The 19,340-nt window shown below is 40.3% G+C and overlaps 2 protein-coding genes across 16 annotated transcripts in view; one reads left to right on the top strand and one right to left on the bottom strand.

Annotated features, from left to right (window-relative positions):
* UBE3D (ubiquitin protein ligase E3D) overlaps positions 1 to 16,529 on the bottom strand; it is a 131,523-nt gene extending 114,994 nt beyond the window's left edge. The window contains exons 1-3 of one of the 3 annotated variants that reach the window (XM_074333243.2): positions 16,284 to 16,529; positions 9,491 to 9,687; positions 6,111 to 6,201 (exon numbers count right to left, since the gene is read on the bottom strand). In XM_074333243.2, the coding sequence (XP_074189344.2) occupies positions 6,111 to 6,201; positions 9,491 to 9,687; positions 16,284 to 16,357 (362 nt within the window). In that variant the 5' untranslated portion in view covers positions 16,358 to 16,529. The remainder of the gene's footprint in view (positions 1 to 6,110; positions 6,202 to 9,490; positions 9,688 to 16,283) is intronic. The other 2 variants (XM_074333244.2, XM_019729555.3) reach the window with 2 other exon arrangements.
* Positions 16,530 to 18,697: 2,168 nt separating this feature from the next.
* Positions 18,698 to 19,340, top strand: part of DOP1A (DOP1 leucine zipper like protein A) — an 86,646-nt gene continuing 86,003 nt past the window's right edge. For 10 of the 13 annotated variants that reach the window (XM_074333237.2, XM_074333233.2, XM_088795586.1 and 7 more), the window contains exon 1: positions 18,698 to 18,820. The gene's annotated coding sequence lies outside the window, so the exon portion shown is untranslated. Of the gene's footprint in view, positions 18,821 to 19,164; positions 19,182 to 19,340 lie in introns of those variants that run through there. The other 3 variants (XM_074333230.2, XM_088795584.1, XM_088795585.1) reach the window with 2 other exon arrangements.

Genomic DNA, 19,340 nt, shown 5'->3' with positions numbered 1-19,340 from the left:
ATTATCCAACTGGTAGGCTACAAATGCTACGAACCTAGCTTTGCATTTTATTACCATTATGTACATAGTATGATTAGACCCATAATGTATAATCAATCATTTTATCTCAAAGCTTGCACACTATTACCAATAATCCAGTTTGTGTCTGTACTCTTTTTTTCACCTCTTTGGTCTTTTTCATATAAAAGTGATTGTATTCATGGGAATAATTATTTTTAGACCACAATTATTGCTGGTCTGTCAAGTGGACCAATCAATTGGTTGGATAATATGACATCTTATTGTTTCCATAAAGTCTATTCTGCTTGTTTCCTTGTAAAGTCTCAACACTCTCATGAACTGCTGGGCTGACATCTAGCTCTCTGCTGGTGCAATGGGGAGGGCCTGTCCAGAGACCTCAGGAGACCTCTCATATGGACTGAAAATCAAAAGGCTATCTTTGAAAGTCTGCCCAACTCATGTAGTTCAAGTCTAACATGAATTTATTTCTGGGAGACAACAAATTCCAAACACAGTGACCAGTAAGCAGTTTCTGAGACTACTCACAAAGAAGTAAATTTTGTTACTACTGTTGTTTAATATTAAGGCCTGTTAGTCTCAACAAGAGTATAATCAAAAATTGTATACATTCAGACAATATTTATAGAAAAACTCTGCCAAACTGGTAAAAATGCAAATTGGAAAATTTTATTATAACAAAACAAGACAGTATTTGTTTTCAAATAACCAAAACAAATGGTTAAGAACAGGTGACCCTAAATTAAGAAAAAAGACTGCTGTAATTAGCATATTTCATGCACCCTGGCACTAATAACTATTAAAAGCCATTAGAGTATTAATAGGTTAAACAGTCCTCTGTACCTTATTTCTATAATTTTATTGACAAGAATCTTTTTCATTAAAAAATGAGCATGAGTCTTGCATTATTTATATAACACAAATTACAGAATGCAAATACTACTTGATAAGGTTCAATAATTACAGAATTTTCATGCTTGCAGGACTCTTATAGGTTTATCTAATCCAACTTCTTCATTTTACAGATGAGAAAACTGAGGCCCAGAGAATTAAAGTGACATGTTCCCAAATAATAAGGCCAGCCAGTAAGCAGACCTTACATCTGCTCCATTGGTCCTGTTAAGGGAGCTCCTGGTACAGATAAATCAACATATTCCAAGGTGCCTTCCTGGTAAAGATGTCCACAATTAGTTGATTTTGATTATAGCACATACAAGCCTCTTTTGAAATTCCTTTGGTTTTGTTTTCCACTTAACAAGAACAGAAGATAACCTAAGCACCACATAAAATAGGTAATAGGGAGAAATGAGAAGACCATTGGGCTTAATGTAAACAGTCAACATGAATTCCTTGTGCAAATACTGGAGCAAACAAAACATAAAACAAAGAGTCATGGGGCATGCTGCCTAAGAGTGAAATGTAAGCTAAGTTTTAAATCGTCTACTAAGGATTTCTCTGTGTTGCTCAAAAGGTCTACACATGCCAGACACACAGGTGTGATAGGAAAAGGCTTTCAAGCAAACTTCCTTAAGTGATGCAAGAGCTAAGTCAAGTCCTCTGTTTATCTTGTCAGGAAGAAAAAGGGAGAAAGGTGGGTCATTTCCATGGCACACCTAAAAAATACAGAGTCCTGAATCTAAGAGGTCTGAAACACTAAATAAGTTAATTTCTTAGTTTGCTAAGAAGGCCAGTTATGGGAAAAGGGGTGGCAGGAGTCTATAAAACCAATTTAAAAGAGGATGTTCAGCATTAATATTATATGTGTTATAGCCTTTAACTCTCTCCCCAGTTTGGAAAATAGGCCTTATTATGTCTACTCAAGAAGAAGCTGATTTCTGAGTATCTACCTGAAAAATTTGAAAACACATTTGTAAAGATATATGTACACCTATGTTCCCTGCAGCATCTTCAGGTAGCCAAGTCATGGAAATAACCCAAGTGTCCTTGGATGGATGACTGAATAAAGAAGACGTGGTGTTTATATACAAGGGAATATTACTCAACTGTAAGAAAGGCTGAAATACAGCCATTTGCGACAATATAGATGGATCTTGAGAGTATCACGCTAAACCAAAAATGTCAGCTGGAAAAGGACAAGAACCATATGATTTCACTCATATGTGGGATACAAAACAGAAAGCAACAAATGAACAAACAAAACAAACTCACAGACACAGACAACAGTATGATGGTTACCAGAGGGGAAGAGGGGTAGGGGTAGGATGAAGAGGGTAAAGGGGTCAAATATATGGCGACAGAAGGAGACTAGACTATGGGTGGTGAGCACACAATGCAATACACAGATGATGTATTATAGAATAGCACACTTGAAACTTATATGATATTATTCACCAATATAACTCCAATAAATTTAATTTTACAAAAACCCTAAGTCACTGAGGTGATATGGAAAAGGTTTCCCAGCTACTAAGTGGTAAAGCTAGAGTTCAAACCCAGGTCCCATTTTCCCACTCTAGCTTTTATGCTACGTGGATTCCTAGTGGTCAGGATTAGACAGAGTCAATACTGTCTTTCAATGTTAGCCTCTAAGCCCTCTAGTTCTCAATCCCACGATCATAAAAAGGACACAAAGCAGAAGATACAGTATCTGAGTGGGAAAAATGGGGACTACCGGTAACGGTTTTTCATATCCATCATCGTTTTCCAATGAAACACAAATATCAGCCAATAATGAACAAGCATATTCTTTACAATAAGCAGGCAGCACCAGGAAATTGTTATACTCAATTGAACCTGTTCCTACTGTAACTTCTAGGTCACCTCATTGTTATACAGACATGCATGTTTCAGAAACTTCATGTGAGAGTTAAATCAAAGCTGAAATAGACTGAGACGGAAAACTTTCTTGGTTAAACCACAATGTAAAATGGGACCCTGCGGACATTTCAGGCTAAAGTGGGCCTGCCCCAGAGTGCATCTTCTGCAGCAACTTCACCCCTCAGGTAATCCGAGCAAGGACATTCTCCTCTCCTCTGCAGACTGAGAGTCACCTCATTTCTTTCCCAAGATAATCATTCGGAGGATGCTCCGTTCGTTACCTACTTCCACTAGGGCAACTTTTGGCGATCTCATCTACCAGGACACTGCCAAGGAACCATAAAGCAAGCAAGAGAGGCTGGTGGGAGGCCAAAACAAACACCCTCACATTTATTCAACTCAACCCCACAGGAATTTATTGAGAGCACACTATTCACCTGGCCCTGTGCCCGATGCTGGGGTTGATGATAAGAATAATAATTATAGCAGTCACTACCACATACTGAATGTCTACCCTGGGCTAGACATTGCTGTAAATACTTAAACTCATTTGATCCTCCAAACAACCCTGTGAGGTAGCTCCTACTGTTATCTATATATTTGTAATAAGGAAATTGACGCATGGAGCAGTTAAGTAACTTTCCCAGGGTCACAGCTAGTAAACGGTGGATGCAAACCCAGATAGTCTGGCTTCTGAGTTTGGCTATTAGCTACTACACTACACTGCACTCTAAATATGAGTGGGGTAAGGAGTACAGGGGTCAATAAGACTATCCCCACCCCCAGAGCCTATAGTTTAATCAGAAAGACAGGCAAATAAACCTTAGAGGAGCACATAACCCATATGTTCACAGAAGACTCCCAATAGATGCCTTATCAGCTGAATTTAGAAGATAATCAGAGGGAGATAGGTACATAGGGTGCATTCCAAGGAAGAGAGTAGCTTTCATTAAACCCTGGGGTGGAGAAAAGCCTGGAGAGACTGTAGGACCGCAGGCTGATCACTATAGTTGTGCACAGAAAGTGTGTAAATAACAGTGCATTGTTTTGGAGGGGAAAGAAGGAGGTGGGGGAAGGAGGGCTAAAACATGAGGGTGGAGAGGGAAAAGGAGGCAAACTCATAAAGGACCTAGCATGGCATGCTAAGGTGTTATGGAATTTATCTTGAAAGATCTAGGAGGTCCTGGAAGGGTTTGAACAGGGGAGCCAACTGCATTTGAGAACACTCAGTAGTGTAGAAATAATCAGATGAGGGTGAACCAAGGAAAGGCGAGTAGAGATGGAACTGGCAACAAGTGCTATTTGGTGAGAAGACAGCTTCAACGGAGGCAGTGGCACTGAGGTGGAGGAAAGTGAACTTAGGTCTAAGAAATGTGGGGAAGGAAATAGCAAAAAAACCTGGTGACTGTAAATGAGGGGCAGGGAGGAGCCTGGGGCAACACCATTAGGATTCTCCCTTGAGAATGAAGGTAGAGGTTTGGCCTGCACTGAGTGAGACCAAGAGCCCAGAAGAAGGAGCAGGTTTCAGTATACGAGGTGTGATCAAACAGTGCAGTGAATGTTTAAATAAAAAAATGTATTACAGCAAAAGACACATTGCCATTAATCCTCCTCAAAATACCCCCCTCGCTTTGAACACACTTATCCCATCGTTCTTGCCACTTTCTAAAGTAGTTCTAAAAATTCTCTTTCATGAGTGTCCTTAGTTGTGCTGTCATGGCTGCCTCGATGTCCTGAATCATTTTGACTTTGGGGAAGAGCCAGAAGTCACACGGTGCCAGATCCGGTGAATAAGGTGGATGAGGACACACCGTAATGTTTTTATTTGACAGAAATTGCCATATACCCAAAGTGATGTGTGTGACACGGAGCACTGTCCTGATAGGGGAGGATTTACGCACTTTAAAACACACCTTCTCTCAACCATAGCTCATACTCGATTGACTGCACTCGACTGACCAAATAAGTTGAAAGTTGTCACACACTGCTACTAAGGTTCGACACTCCACTTCCCATATTGAAAACCCCTGCCTTTCGGTTGGATGGCACTTGGCAGCAGCATTCACCGTATTTTGTGATCACAACAGAAAGGCTCTGTGTCACACATCACTTCTGATACGGCAATTTCTGTGAAATAAAACCATTACGGTGTGTCCTCATCCACATTATTCACCAGATCTGGCACCATGTGACTTCTGGCTCTTCCCCAAAGTCAAAATGGCCATGAGAGGTAAACGTTTTCAATCGATTCAGAGCGTTAAGGCAGCCACGACAGTGCAACTAAAGACATTCATAAAAGAGGACTTTCAGAACTGCTTCAGAAAGTGGAAAGAATGACGGGATAAGTATATTTGAAGCGAAGGGGGGTATTTTGAGGGAGATTAATGAAAATGTGTCTTTTACTGTAATACAATTTAAAAAATTTAAACATTCACATCTTTTTATCACACCTGAATGTGCTGCCAACCAGGCACAAGGAGCAGGTTTCAGATATGGGGAAGCATCCATTCATATATAAATCTCAGGCATTTGTCTCTGAGGAAATGCATACAACAAAGAACTCTACATTCTCTCTTTAAATATTGTTAACAATAACAAGGTTTCCATCGGCCTCTCCAGCCTATGAGTGATCAGAAACCGAAAATTCGGTGGGAAGGGTTTGCACCCAAGAAACAAGGAAGCTGACAGGAGGAAGGGAGCAGATAGAAAAATAATTGAAAGATGCAACTTGGGAATGCAAATGATGTGGCAATGAGCCCTTCCCATCTCAATAGGGTAATCAGAGTACATGGCAAGAACAGGTTATAAGATTAACCTAATCATCAAGAAAAGATTAATTTGTGCTCTCTATGCTCTGTTTTAACAAACAGGGGAATAGGAGATGGATTTTAGAAAGGCACTAATAGAAGTAGTTGAAATAAAAAGTTGTGCTGCAAAAGCGTCTGTTATTTAGAAAAATCAATTGATGTGGAAAAACCTCACTCACCACCATGGATAAAACATGCAATAGGTCCCACGTCTCTTTTCAGAAGAGAGGTGCTTCAGTGATCAATACAGCCTCTTCCACCAAGATAAGCCTTCCTCCCTTAAAGCCAGCATCCTATTGTTCCCCTCTGTCACCTTGAATGAGGAGGCCTAATTGCTCTGTGGTTGCTGGAGAGTTTTATGGCTGATTTTGTTCAAAGTGATATTAAGCTGGCTCTCTTTTTCAGGCCGTATACTGTTCCCTTGGCAATTACTTCAGAAATTCTGATAGAAAAAAGAGAAAACCATTGCCAGGCATACAATTAACCAGTGTTAAATACATTCCTTACCTGTCCCTTATTATGACTTCACCACAGGATTGGCAATAAAATGTGCAACAGCCTTGAGCTTGTGAGCTTGGATTAAACATTGAAATCGGTTCTAAAGGAAATCAATGAAATAGCAAATCTTAGAGGTTTGGGACAAATATGTTAACATATAAGAGTTTCATAGCACAATAAGTAACCATCAATAAATACTGTTTATGGTCTACCCAAAAGTACACATTTAATTAGCATTATCTGATTACTCAACCAGAAGCAAATACTGTGAAGCGTTTTCAAAAACAACAGATTTTGCTAAGTGTTTCAGAGCGAGGTATTGCTTTAGCTTATCCATGTCATACACTGTTGAGTTGTTTCTCTCATTCCATAAATACCAACATTAAGGATGAGAGAAATGGGCCTCATTTCTTTCACACCAAGCTAACTTCACAGAGCTTTGCCAGCCTCAGCTTTCCCCAGCTACATGTTACATACAGTTTTTCATCAGTGTCACTGCTGGTAAATAAAGCTTTTAAATTTAAGTTTAAATTGATTTAAATAAGATTTATGTCCATTCTGGCATATTACCAGTATGTACAAACAAAATGAATCTTGAAATTGGTCTTTATTAGACAGGATCCTGGGAATAGAATGGCTCCTAAGAAGAATTCAATTTTCCAAGAGCAAAACTCAATTTCTGATTAAAGCTGTGGCAAAACGTCTATTTCCCACATTATGTGCAGCATAGGCAGTATGCTCTCTTAGTTTGCATTATTTTATTCATAAAGAAAAAAATTTTCACCCCCCCCCAAAAAAAAACACCCACACAGAAATATGTCTATTAAAAAAATCTAAAGAAATGAGGTCATATCCATTAGAACCAAGCAATGTGAATTTGGTTTGTTACTTAGTATATATTTTAAGAGTACGTAGACCTGGGTAAGACATCCAAATATTCTTCCCAGACCCAAAAAAACCCACAAAGTTTCAGTGAAATACTCCCCTCTGCTGGCCACCCAGAATGATCCATTGGTGCAGTGTCAAGTCAGAACTTTCTGATACAGGAGCATTCTGGAACAACACTGCCACCTGGGGATGAATCTAATGCTTGTGCTGTACCAGAATTTACTGTAGCCAGCTCTATGTGAACAGTCATGATCTGACCTATGTTACATTCAAAACTATGTAACAATATGTTTACTATAGTCCTTAGAAGAATGTTCTTACAGTTGAAAAATCAACTTTTTAAAAACCCTGAATCACAATTGAGTGCTAAAAATTTCAAAACTCACTTCCTACAACATATTTTGATTCAAGTTTACAATAGTATGCATCTATCTGATATTTATTCATTCAGCAAATACTAATTCACCACCTATTATGTGGAAAGCACTAAAGCAATTAAGTACTGAGGAATCTATTTTGCATACCCTTTCATGCACCACACACAGAACAAGCCTTTGAAAGCTTTCCTTTTCAGATATATGAGTAAAACAGGTTTTAAAAATGTAAAGAAAGAGGAGACAAATAAATGTAAATAACATGCAAACTAACACAGAGAAGTCAATTTATTTTGTCCTCTAGTCAAAACGAAACAATAATGTTTGCTGATTCCAAATTTTTAAATAGCTCAAGTTTTGCTATTTGTATACTAACTGTGACAGAATATGGGTAGGCAACAAGCCAATTGTTTCTGGAAGGTCTTTATACCTCCTCAGTACGGGACCAAAAATCATGGTCGCAGAAAACTAGCAGCAGGTCTGAAGCACCCACCGTGGCTTTCACACCTGTCTTTTCCCAGGTTCCAGAGAGATAAAACATTCCTGCTGTGGTTACTGTTGTTGTCATTGCTAAAGAGAAGGTGATGACGTCACAAGAGCCAGACTCCCACGGCTTCTTGCCTGAAATAACACCTCCTCTGCCCACTATCTGGTACACTCAGGGAGTCTGTTAGTCTATTTCCCATCTTAGTGACCCAGTCATCTTTCTATGAAAATTCCAACAGTCATTCTTAGTGTTTATCTTATGCCACTTAAACTCCATGATGTTTCTTTTCCGGACCCCTTGGCCCTAAAACCAACTCCACCCAACTCAGACTAGTTATTCATTAATCCAGTACTTGACCAAAATTAACTCTCCAGTAAAAAGGGAGTGAAACTCCCTCTGTCTTCTCTTTCCTTTCAAAAGCCAGCATAGAGACTCAGGGGACCTGAAATATGCTCCCCATCTCTTAAACGGCTCTTCAAAACAATCCTGCTGACCCCACCTCCAGGCACCATGCAGCTCAGATGAGAAGCTTAGTATCAGTGAGGCAGCAAGGAAGCCTCAGGGCACAGCTGGAAAATTAAAATCCTTCACTGCTAATGAGCATCCCATCAGTCTGTTACAGCCTGGTATCCCTTTTTGCATAATTTTTAATCCTCCAAAGTGTATTACTTACATGGTTAAGAGACACAATAAACCATTATGTTACCATTTATTTAATAAATTATAAACCATAAATAAATAAACCATTTATTTAATAAGTTATTCTGAGAAACATTTTTACTATCTTACTGAGTCAATGAGCCAGGAATGAAATAATGGAAATATGATAGGCATAGGGCCAATCAAAATCAAATTATGCATCAAACTCCACTTCAGAATCCTTATCCATACTGTTCTCTCTAACTGGAAATGTCTCTAAATGACTGGGATCATTTCCATCATTCAGTCCTCTCCTCAGGGTGGCCTTCCCTGGCTACCCTCAGCCCGAACCTAGTCGCTCCCTATCCCCTTGTTCTGCTTTACTTTGCCCATAGCACTTTTATCTGTATCCAAGTAATTTGGTCATTATCTGTCCCACCCACTAGAATATAAGCTCCATGAGAGCAGAGATCTTCCTAGCTTGTTCACTTCTGTATCCCTAGAACCTAGATCAATGCTTAGCACATAGCATAAGGTAATGTTTATTGAATTAATGAATGTCTATGTAATGCTTTGAAAAATCAAGCAGGTCTTGCACAACTGCCATCCGATTTAATCTTCACATCAGCTGTGAGCCAGGTAATTTTATAATTAAAGAAACAAAACAGGGGGTATACAGGAAATCTCTGCATCTTCTGCTCAATTTTGCTGTGAACCTAAAACTGCTCTAAAAAGTAAAGTCCATTAGGGAAAAAATACTGAAAAAAATAACAATAAAGTCTCAGAAAGGTTGACATGTTCAACTGCACACAGCTGATACCTACCTGATACCAGCTGATACCAGCAGAACTAGCAAAGAACCAAGATCTCCTTGACTCCCAGCTCTTTCCATGCCCCTGATCAGCAGCTATCTGGTAAAAGTTCGACATTTCAAAGGAAAAATCACCTTCGATTTACAATGCAAAAGTAAATGCAGGAACAGGAGTGCTGGTATTACTTACTTGTGCTGAATTCTGCTTGTGCCTGTAGCCGCAGGTGCAGTCCATCTCCAGGCACATACTGCAGTCCACGGCAAGAGGAAGGTACAAGCCTGACCTCTGCTGGAAGCCAGATCTCTGTGCAGCCTTCAGGGGTTTTCATCTGGAGTGAGGATGGCGTTATAGAAATATCCATAAGCAAACCTGCTTCTTTTGGCTCTCTGGTAATTAAAAATAAAACGCACAAAAAAATTTCTCATTAATGAAAACCACATGATGAAAGAAACATAAATGGCAAAGGATCTCTCTGTTGCTCTTTATAAAGGGCCCTCAAGTCAACTATCCCAGAAAATAACAGTGAAGCAATCATAAAGGAAACCAACCTATCTACACTAGATTTGGTTCAGGTCACAAGAGTTCTTTACACTATTACTGTAACATGAAAGTTCTGGGACGCATATTTTATTCTTGCTTCTTTTTTCATGGCAACGATGCATTTTAAAACGTGCACTTTTTTCCCACTGCTAATGATTCTGAGTCCCAACTCTCTCTTCTATCCTAATGCTTCCTCCATCTACTCCAGCCTGGACCTTCCTGGGCTTCCTTCCAGAGACATTCTGCTTGCATAGACTGCCATTCCATTTTCTCATGCTCCCTACTTTCTCCCACCAGTCCCCCCAACCACAGCTTCTTTGAACCAGCACCATCTAATGCTGGTCTGTTAAACGTCATACACTTGTTCTTTAAAATATTTTTGGCGAGAGAATTCAACAAGACTGCCTAAGACAGTGGCTTATGCATTGTTGCATTCCTTAACCCTAGCGTGGTTTGCATGTCCATTCACTCTCATTCATTCATTCAACACGTCTTTTGTAAGTTCTATAATGTGCCAGGTACTGGGAATACAATTAACAACAAGATATCCACCCACTCCGCCACCCACAAGTAGGGGACAGGCAAGTAAACAGGAATGATCAAGTGATCAATGAAAACTACATTGTCCTTATTTACGATACATACAGAGAACTATGGGAGCGTTGGGGGGTGGTGGTGTAGTGACTATCATAGGTTGAGCACTAAGTAAATGTTATTTGAGTGCTGAAGGGATGAGTAAAATATCCTTGCTTCTGAGACCAACATTACAATGATGTTTTATTTTACTCACAATAAATTATTGTTATTTGATATACAGGATTTTAACAAGGAGACAGGGATTAAGTGAAGCAAAAAGTAAAGGAGAAAAAAACTTTGTCAATTTTACGTATAAAAAATTAACTGAGAAAACAATCTAGTGAGTATGAACAGGCATAAAAGGACTTACTAATCCAGTTCACTACAAACACAAATCAGTCGGTATAGGCAACGAAGAGTAAAACACGATCCGTGTTCACCAGGCACTAAAAGTACAGAGGGGGATAAACACATACAGAAATGACCCTCACATGAAGCTGAAATATGCCTAGCATTGTAACAGAGGTGTCAGAGCAGCCCGAGCCCCTGTGCAGTGCAGAAAGCAGGGGCAGGCCACCTACTTCGTGTCATCTAAGTACAGAGGTCATACCACATGCTCAGTTTGAATGTTGGTTGGGCCTCTTAATTTGCCTTAGCAAATCTTAAGACTACCTGTACTTTCTGGCTAGCTCCTTCTCAAAGTTAATGGATCTACATTGAATTGGCAATACAGAATATCAAGAACCCAAATCTTTTCTAGGAAGACAGCCTCATACTCTTGAGTCAAAAATCCAGTTTGAAGAAATGATGTTTAAAAAGTCATAATCCTCTAAAGCAGAGGTCAGAAAATGTTTTATATAAAAAGCCAGATTGTAAATATTTCAGGTTGTGCTGGCCTTATATGGTCTCTGTTGCATATTCTGCTTTGTATTTTTCTTTTGTAAACAACCCTTTAAAAAACTGTAAAATCCATTCTTTGCTCATAGGCTGTACTAAAACAGGCTGCAGGTGAGATTTGGCCCACGGGCCATAGTTTGCCAACCACTGCTCTAACGATACACAATTTATCCATTTTGCTACTTCAGTGATTTTCAAATTGGAGTGTGCAGTTGGCAGTTGGAAGTGCCCCAAGGGATACCACTGGTTTCCTAAGCCCTCTCTCACTCCATCTCTGGCTTACCTCTTCTCCCTCTTACCCTTCCTGAAAAAAAATCAGCCTACACATCAGGCTGAGCAAGGTAGGCATTTATGCAAGGGTAGGAGAACCACAGTGGGCTGGGGTCTATGTAAGAAGTCCAGCAAGGGGAGGAGGGAAGCCACCAGACAGCCTGCGAGCTAAGGAGGGCCACCCCGCAGCCTCGTCAGATCCCAAGGGGGGTGTGGAGGAAATCTGAAAGGGAGGTGAGGAGCAGCTCAGCGTGGGGTTTCAGAGCCAGTCTTAGCTCAGACTGCTTTAATAAAATACCAGACTGGGTTGCTTTCACAACATTTCCTTCTCATAGTTCTGGAGCCTGGGAAGTCCAAGACCAAGGTGCCAGCAGATTTGGTCCTAATTGAGGGCCTTCTTCCTGGCTTGCTGATGGCCGCTTTCTCATTGTATCATCACAGGGAAAGAAAGCTTTCGTGTCTCTTCCTATGAGGGCACTAATCCCATTATGGTGGCTCCACCCTCATGACCTCATCTAAACCTAAGTATATACAGTGTTTCCCCGAAAATAAGACCTAGCCAGACAATCAGCTCTAATGTGTCTTTTGGAGCAAAAATTAATACAAGACCCAGTATATTACATTATATCATATTATATTATATTATATTATATTATATTATATTATATTATATTATATTATATTATATTATATTATATTATATTATATTATAGTAAAATAAGACCGGGTCTTATATTAGTTTTTGCTCCAAAAGACGCATTGGAGCTGATTGTCTGGCTTGGTCTTATTTTCGGGGAAACATGGGATATGTCACACTATTATATTATAGTCCAGGACTATATTACATTACAGTCCACTTCTGTCCACTAGCAGGCTTAGAAGAAATGATACCCCAATAGTAACGAGCATACATTGTACTCAGATTTTGGTTTCTAAAGGCCACTGTCCACTTAAAAATAAATGAATGAAAACAAAAGAGGGTTCCTTGGAAAAATAACTACATCCAGGGCTGGAATAGGAAAAAAGTGAGATGAGCCTAGACATCTTGCTGTACAACAAAGGAGAAATCAATAAATGATAAGGACAGGTCAAAAAAGACAGAAATCATCTTGAAGGGACCCCCCACTGGCCAAATCTGGTGTAATCTGAGCAAGCCACTGAAAAAAGACAGGACTATGGGTCCATACTGATGTAAATAAATGAAAGAATAAAATGAAAGTCTGATGAAGAAAAGGACATTTACATAGTCTCAAAGGACCACTCCAAGAAGTTGTCAAAACCCTAGTTGCGTCACACCCTGCTTGAAACTATCCAATGACTTCACATCTCACTGTGAGTAAAAACTAAAGAACTTTCAGGGGTATATAAGACCCAGTGATATATTAGAGCCAGTTGATAAAATTCCAGACATTTTGCAAACCAGTTGACTTCACTTTGGTAACTTGACATCATCCACAGTGAAAGTACTTACACGCCAGAGATCAGTAAATGTGGCAAATCAGGGAGGTTTTTATTTGGTTGTTGCTTTGTTTTTCTGGAGAGCGGGTTATTAAACATTTACCAGCACACCACTCCCTGTAAGACCCTACCTACTATGGGCTGTACCAGCGATCCCCACCTCCCCAAATGAGGCAATCCTTCAAATTCAAAGGGAAGCCGCCTTCTACCAGGTATCCTATAGTTCCAAGCCTTACTTGGAACTTTCAGTTTATTACTTAGATGTTGCTTTCTCTTTTGGAATGACGGGTTGTAATTTTTTTTCTCCCTATCTCTTTTTCTGTTTTATTTTTTCTAGATACTTATCTCTTTTCAATATAATATATATATTTTTCATGTTGTGTATTTTTTGCCCACTGCCGTCATTTGATTGTTAGGTCAATGAGAGCATCTGTTGTTGTCTTTACTGTTGTTACTGTTCACAACTGTATACCCAGCACTTAGAATCTCAGTTCTTGGCACTAGAATAGGAATTCAGTAAATATCTGTGGACTGAATGAACGAGTGGCTAAGGTTTATCCTGGGAACGCTAAAATGGCTTAACATAATCGATTTTTCTAATGCAATTCACAGATGTAAAGACTAAAGGAAAAAATATGACCATCACAATACGTGCAGAAATCATTACAGAAAATATAATATCCATGATTAAAATCCTTAGTAAACTAGGAAAAGAAAGAAACTATGCAATCTACCAAATATATTAGCCAAAAGTATACTTCATACCTAATGATGAAATGCTAAGTATTTCTGTTAAGATTAGGAACAAGAATAAAACTCAATCATATAATTGACATTAACTGTAAATAGACTAAAAAATTCTAATTACAATGCAGAGCTTATCAGAATGGATTTTTAAAAACTCCATGCAGTATATGCTAGCAAAACTTTATACAGAAAGACATGGATTGAGAGTAAAACGATAGAAAAAAACATACCACGCAAACAGTATAGTCAACTAATTTTTGACAAAGACAGGAACAAGAAAAACGAGTCTTTTCAACAATTGTCAATAAAATTGGATATCCTAACCAAAAAAAAAAAAAAAGAAAGAACTGTGAAACCCTTTCCTTACTCCAAATGCAAAAATGAATTTGACATGTTCACAGATCTAAATGTAAAAGTTAAACTATGTAACTCCTAAAAAATAAACATAGGAAAAAATTATTTACAACCTTGAGGTAAACAAAGATTTCTTAAGACACAAAAAATATTAACCACTAAGAAAATGCAATAAACTGGACTTCATTATAATTAAAATTGTCTGTTCATCAAAACACTATTAATGAAGAAAATGAAAAGGTAAGTTACTGACTGGAAGAAAATATTCACATACTCACAAGGCATACATAAGAAAGGTCTTATTTCCAGACTATATAAAGAACTCTTTAAATTCAACAATAAGACAACCTGATTTTTGTAATGCCAAAAAATTAGAAGATACTTTACCAAGGAACATGTATGAATAACCAAAAAGCAAATGAAAAGGTGGTCAACACTATTAATCAGGGAAATGCAAATTAAAATGACAATGAGGTACCACTATATACCACTAAAATGGCTAAAATAAAAAACACTGACAAAACTAATAATACATGCAAGAGAAAATGTAAAGCAATTAGAACTCTCATTTTTTTTCTGGTGAAAATGGAAAATGATACAACTAGTTTGGAGAACTGTTTGGCAGCTTCTCATAAAATAAAGTCCTCATCTACCCTATAACCCAGCAATTCCACTCTTGGTAATTATCCAAGAGAAAGAAAAATGTTTGTCCACGAAAAGTCTTACACAACAATGATATGGCAGTTTTACTCATAATAAGAAATCTCTAGAAATACACAAAATATCCAGTAATAGAAGAATGGATAAACTGTCATATATTCATACAGTGTAAAACTACTCAGCAAGAAAAAAAACGGAGTACTGATATATGCAATAGCATAGATGAAACATGAATCTCCGTAACACTGTTGAAGGAAAGCAGCCAGAAACAAAAAAGTACATACTGTATGAATCCATACTTCAAGAAATGGCAAAATTCATCTTTACTGAGCGAAATTAGCAGTGGTTGCTTTTATAATAGAGGGAATTGACTGGTGATAAAAACTGAACAAAGACAACACAGGATAAGCCAGTAGTTCAGCAAAGCTAGCTAGGTTTCTCAACTTGCTTAAACAGGAGAGAGTAATCTAGGAGAACCTGGAAAGGCCCCTTTGATGAGAGGATGTAAAGAGGTTGTTTTGTTTTGTTTTGTTTTGTATATGGTTTGGTCTAATAACCCTAAAAGGTGGACTGGAATTGGAGATACTTATCTGAACTCAGGAATTGAGAGATAGAAAGAAGAGTAAAATAGCCCCATTTTACAATTGAAAAGAAAATTTCAGATTATATGATTCTACTCTCGTAAAGAAGGTAGCATTTGAATTCACTTATGCCAAATCCAAAACTGCCACACCAGGTACCTGCCTGGTTTAAGGGAAAAGGGAAAGCTAAGCACCAATCTGCCTCAGAGTGGCGCTGTGTAATAATTTTTTTTAGGATTGTAACAGTTAATTTACTTTATTTGAAACAGTGGTCACAAGAGAATAGTCGAAGGGATCACATACTACAAAACAAAAAGAGAGAACACTTTTTGTTTGTAGACTTCTCATTGAAACTCGGAATCTGAATAAAAGAATGAACTCCAATTAGTCTCCAACCTTTGTTAGTCGTTCATTGAATACACGTTTTGAATGACTGTGTCAATTTCCCTACATTGAATAATTTGCGGAGAAAAAACACACCGCGTTTATTTACAAAACAGAAAGCTCTCACTTTGGAACTGATTTTATAACGAGGATCCTGAAGAGGTAGACAAGGTATTTTTAGCACTGTTTTGTTGGAAACGCCAGGTACTGTCACCGGTGTTTTACATCAATGATCCCCAAACTTGACTGTGCATGTTACAATGAAAGTTCTGATTCAGCAGGTCTGGTGTGGGGCTGAGACTGCATTTCTAAAGAGCTCCCAGGTGGTGCCGAGATAGCCAATCGAATGAGGACTGGGGTAGGGCACAGCACTTGAGCAATCAAAAGCGCTCTAAGCAACTGGAAAGAAGAAACTCAAAAATCTGTCCATCAGAGGGAGGCGGAGACTCCTCCGGCAGCAGAAAAGCGAGCCAGGCACTGAGCCTAGGAACCCACACTCCTACCCCTGGCCTTACCCCAGGATCAGCAGCGCGCTCTGCAGCCGTCTCCGCACCTCCAGGAACACACGTGTCTCTTCCACTGCCGCCATGGCGGGCGCCCAGCCGGAGGTTACGGCGAACCGGGCCGCCGGGGCCAGAAGTGCCTGCACATGCGCCCCACGTAGAAACAGCAGCAGAGGTGGTGTCGGTGGCGGAGGCACAAGATTCTGGGACCCAATCGCTTGGCTGAAACGGCCAGCCAGCCCACAGCGCCACCTGCCGGGCGGAGAGCGCGCTTCCGCGAGGACTGGACAGGAGGGGCGTGAGGTTTTTCAAATGCCTCCTTTCTGTCTGAGCTCTGCGAAAGGTGGGCGGGGAGAACAGAACGGTCCTCCCACTGTGTTTCTAATGGGCGTGACAAGATGATTTAGTCTCCCTGAAAATGACCTTAAAAATCAAACCTTGAGTGCACGCCTTTGGCTACTGTAGGTAGACGTGATGCTGGAAGAGAGGGAGATGATTAAAGGAGGTGATACAAGCGGGCACTGTCCCCAGGAGGCCCCAGAGCAGAATTTTCCACCCACTTTATCTTGTTTTTGTGGGGTTTTTTTTTGTTTGTTTGTTTTTGTTTTTGTTTTTATGAACTATGGTCTCTTTTGAGAACTGTGGTTGGTCAGGCCTTGGTAGTTCTCCTCTATATGAGGCATCCTATGTACAGGACTGACTTGGCATTACTTCTCAATTTTGATACCATCGCTCCAAGATGAAACAGAAAAATGTAAGGAGTTTTCTGTTCCCCATGCAGAAGAGAGTGTGGTTAAATCTAGTTTCATGAATCACAGGAGTTACCCTTCTTACAACCTTTGAAAAATGGAAGATGAGAATGATTCCATATATACATTACCCCCATTCACTTTTGCAGAAGTAAAAACTGACTCATTACTACTAGAAGATAGTTTTGGAAAGTTTAACACAGTAAAGAAAAGGATTTAGTATAATGTAAATATTTATAATGGGAAGTATTGAAGTGTGAAGATATGGTAGAATTATAATAAGAATTTTAAAACAAAGAGGCTGTTAGTTTTTTAAAACAATGATGGCTTGTATACAGAAAATTGTGTTTATTGATGTTCTACTTTATCATTTCAAAGTCATAAATTACCACACACCAAACATTAATTTGAAGATTTTCCAAATAAGTAATAAAACCACATTCCTCGAGATACTAGTTGTGGAGACAGAATCCCAGAGAGCCGTTTCTAGGCTCTCAGCCTCATGTGGAAAGGTGCTGGCTCGGGTAGCATATGGCCATCAGCTGTGACTAGTTGGCCATCAGCTGTTACTGGTTAGCCATTAGCCACTAATATAACTGCCGTGGCTATATTATAAGCTAGCAAGCGCGGATTGCAGCCAGTTTGGGTGACAGAGAAGCAGAAGGTGGATGGGTTGTGGATCATGTGGATCTTACTTGCTGTGTCTCGCCTGGCTGCCAGCGAGATGGGTACAGGCAGACCCCTTGCTGGGACGGGTACAGGCAGACCCCTTGCTGGGGTACTGGCGGATGTTTGCTTTTGCGTCTCCACCAGGCACCATCGAGAATATAGTGGTATGACTCCCCTATCTATGGCTCCGTTTTTGTTTCGTTTTGGCCTCACCGTATCCTGTGTTGTGCGGGGAGCAGGAGCTGAGACCCTGCATGACACTAGTTTAAGACAATTTTTCTAAAATTGTTATTTGGAGTTTCTTAAGTTTATTGTGGTGTATCCATCACAGTAATTCTACAACGCAGTTAAGAGAATTAAGTTCATAGGTATTCCATCTCAAATAATGTGATGGGGGTGATGATTTCAACTCCTCCTATCTTCCACCTCTAATTATCAAGGCTATTAAGTGCTTAAATATTAACACATTGACATAACATTCTTAGCACAGCCTGCTCTTGATAATTGGTGTTTGATTATTTTTAAAGATTGTTATAATTTATATATATTCACACATTCGTAAAATAATTTCATTTTTTTGACCCCACGGTTTAGGCAAAACAGTACAATCCTGCTTATAGTAACTGTGATTTAGAGACTTCTAGACTCAAAACAGTTCCAAATCTGATAACTAATTTTCTCTAACTTCACGTCTTCTAACCTCTCTGGGCCTCAAGTTCTTTATATGAAATCCAAAAGAATTATATTTAAATTATACTTAAATAATTATTTAAATAACATTTAAAAGCTGTTTTCAATTCTCAGCTTCCATTCAAACTATCAAAATGGGGCTGACTGGCGAGTTGGAAACACCTGTCTCTCTACGTATATACGTATTACCCCCTTACCAGGCCACTCCCGCAGTTGGTGGCTGCGGGCCACTTTCCTGACGGTCCGCGCGAGGGCGCCAGGAGGCCTTGAAAGGACCGGGGGAGGAGATGGGGACGGTCGACGTCAACGCCGGCGTGGGCGTGAGCGCCGGCGCGGTGCACGCTGGGAGCTGTCACTAGGCCCTTCGGCTTTCGGCCTCTGGTGTAGCTGCCGCGGTTGCCAAGAGAGCGGCGCTGGCGGTAGCGGCCGAGCCCACAGCAGGTAACAGCGTCCCTGCCTCCAGAGCGGTCGCTAGGCCGGCCGGTGGCCTTGATCGGCTTCCTCGGCCTGGCTCGTTCTGATGTCGCGGGGACACCTCGCGGGTCAGGCTGCTGTGGCGTCGGGGGTGTAGGCGCCCTGGCCCCGCTTGAAGTTACGAAGCCGGCCGGTCGCCCTCCGGTTTCCAGGGAAGCGGGAGCTGCGCGGGGACCTGCGGGCCAGGCCGGGGAGGACGCGCGAGGGCGGCCTCGGGCATGGGTGGCGGTAGGCGGGGCCGGGGTGTCCGATGGCTGGTCCGGATCCTCCGGCGTTGGGACCCAGCAGTGCGCGAGGTGGGGGAGGAGGTCACACCTGTGCGATCAAGGTGCGCGGCGTAACCTCTTTGTTGGCGGAATTAAGGCATCGTGCACTCTCATTAATTTGTTGGGTCTTTTTAATATTGAGGAGACACCAGTGCCAGCCGTGGTGAATGGTCCATGTGTGGGGGGGTTGGAAAGGAGTGCAGAAGTTTATTAGAAGACGT

The sequence above is a fragment of the Rhinolophus sinicus genome, chromosome 2 (genome assembly GCF_057876585.1).
Source record: "Rhinolophus sinicus isolate RSI-liver-muscle chromosome 2, RSI-T2T, whole genome shotgun sequence".
Classification (NCBI taxonomy): domain Eukaryota; kingdom Metazoa; phylum Chordata; class Mammalia; order Chiroptera; family Rhinolophidae; genus Rhinolophus; species Rhinolophus sinicus.
The sequence above is the reverse complement of the archived record's forward strand: the minus strand, read 5'-3'. Positions and strand labels throughout refer to the sequence as shown.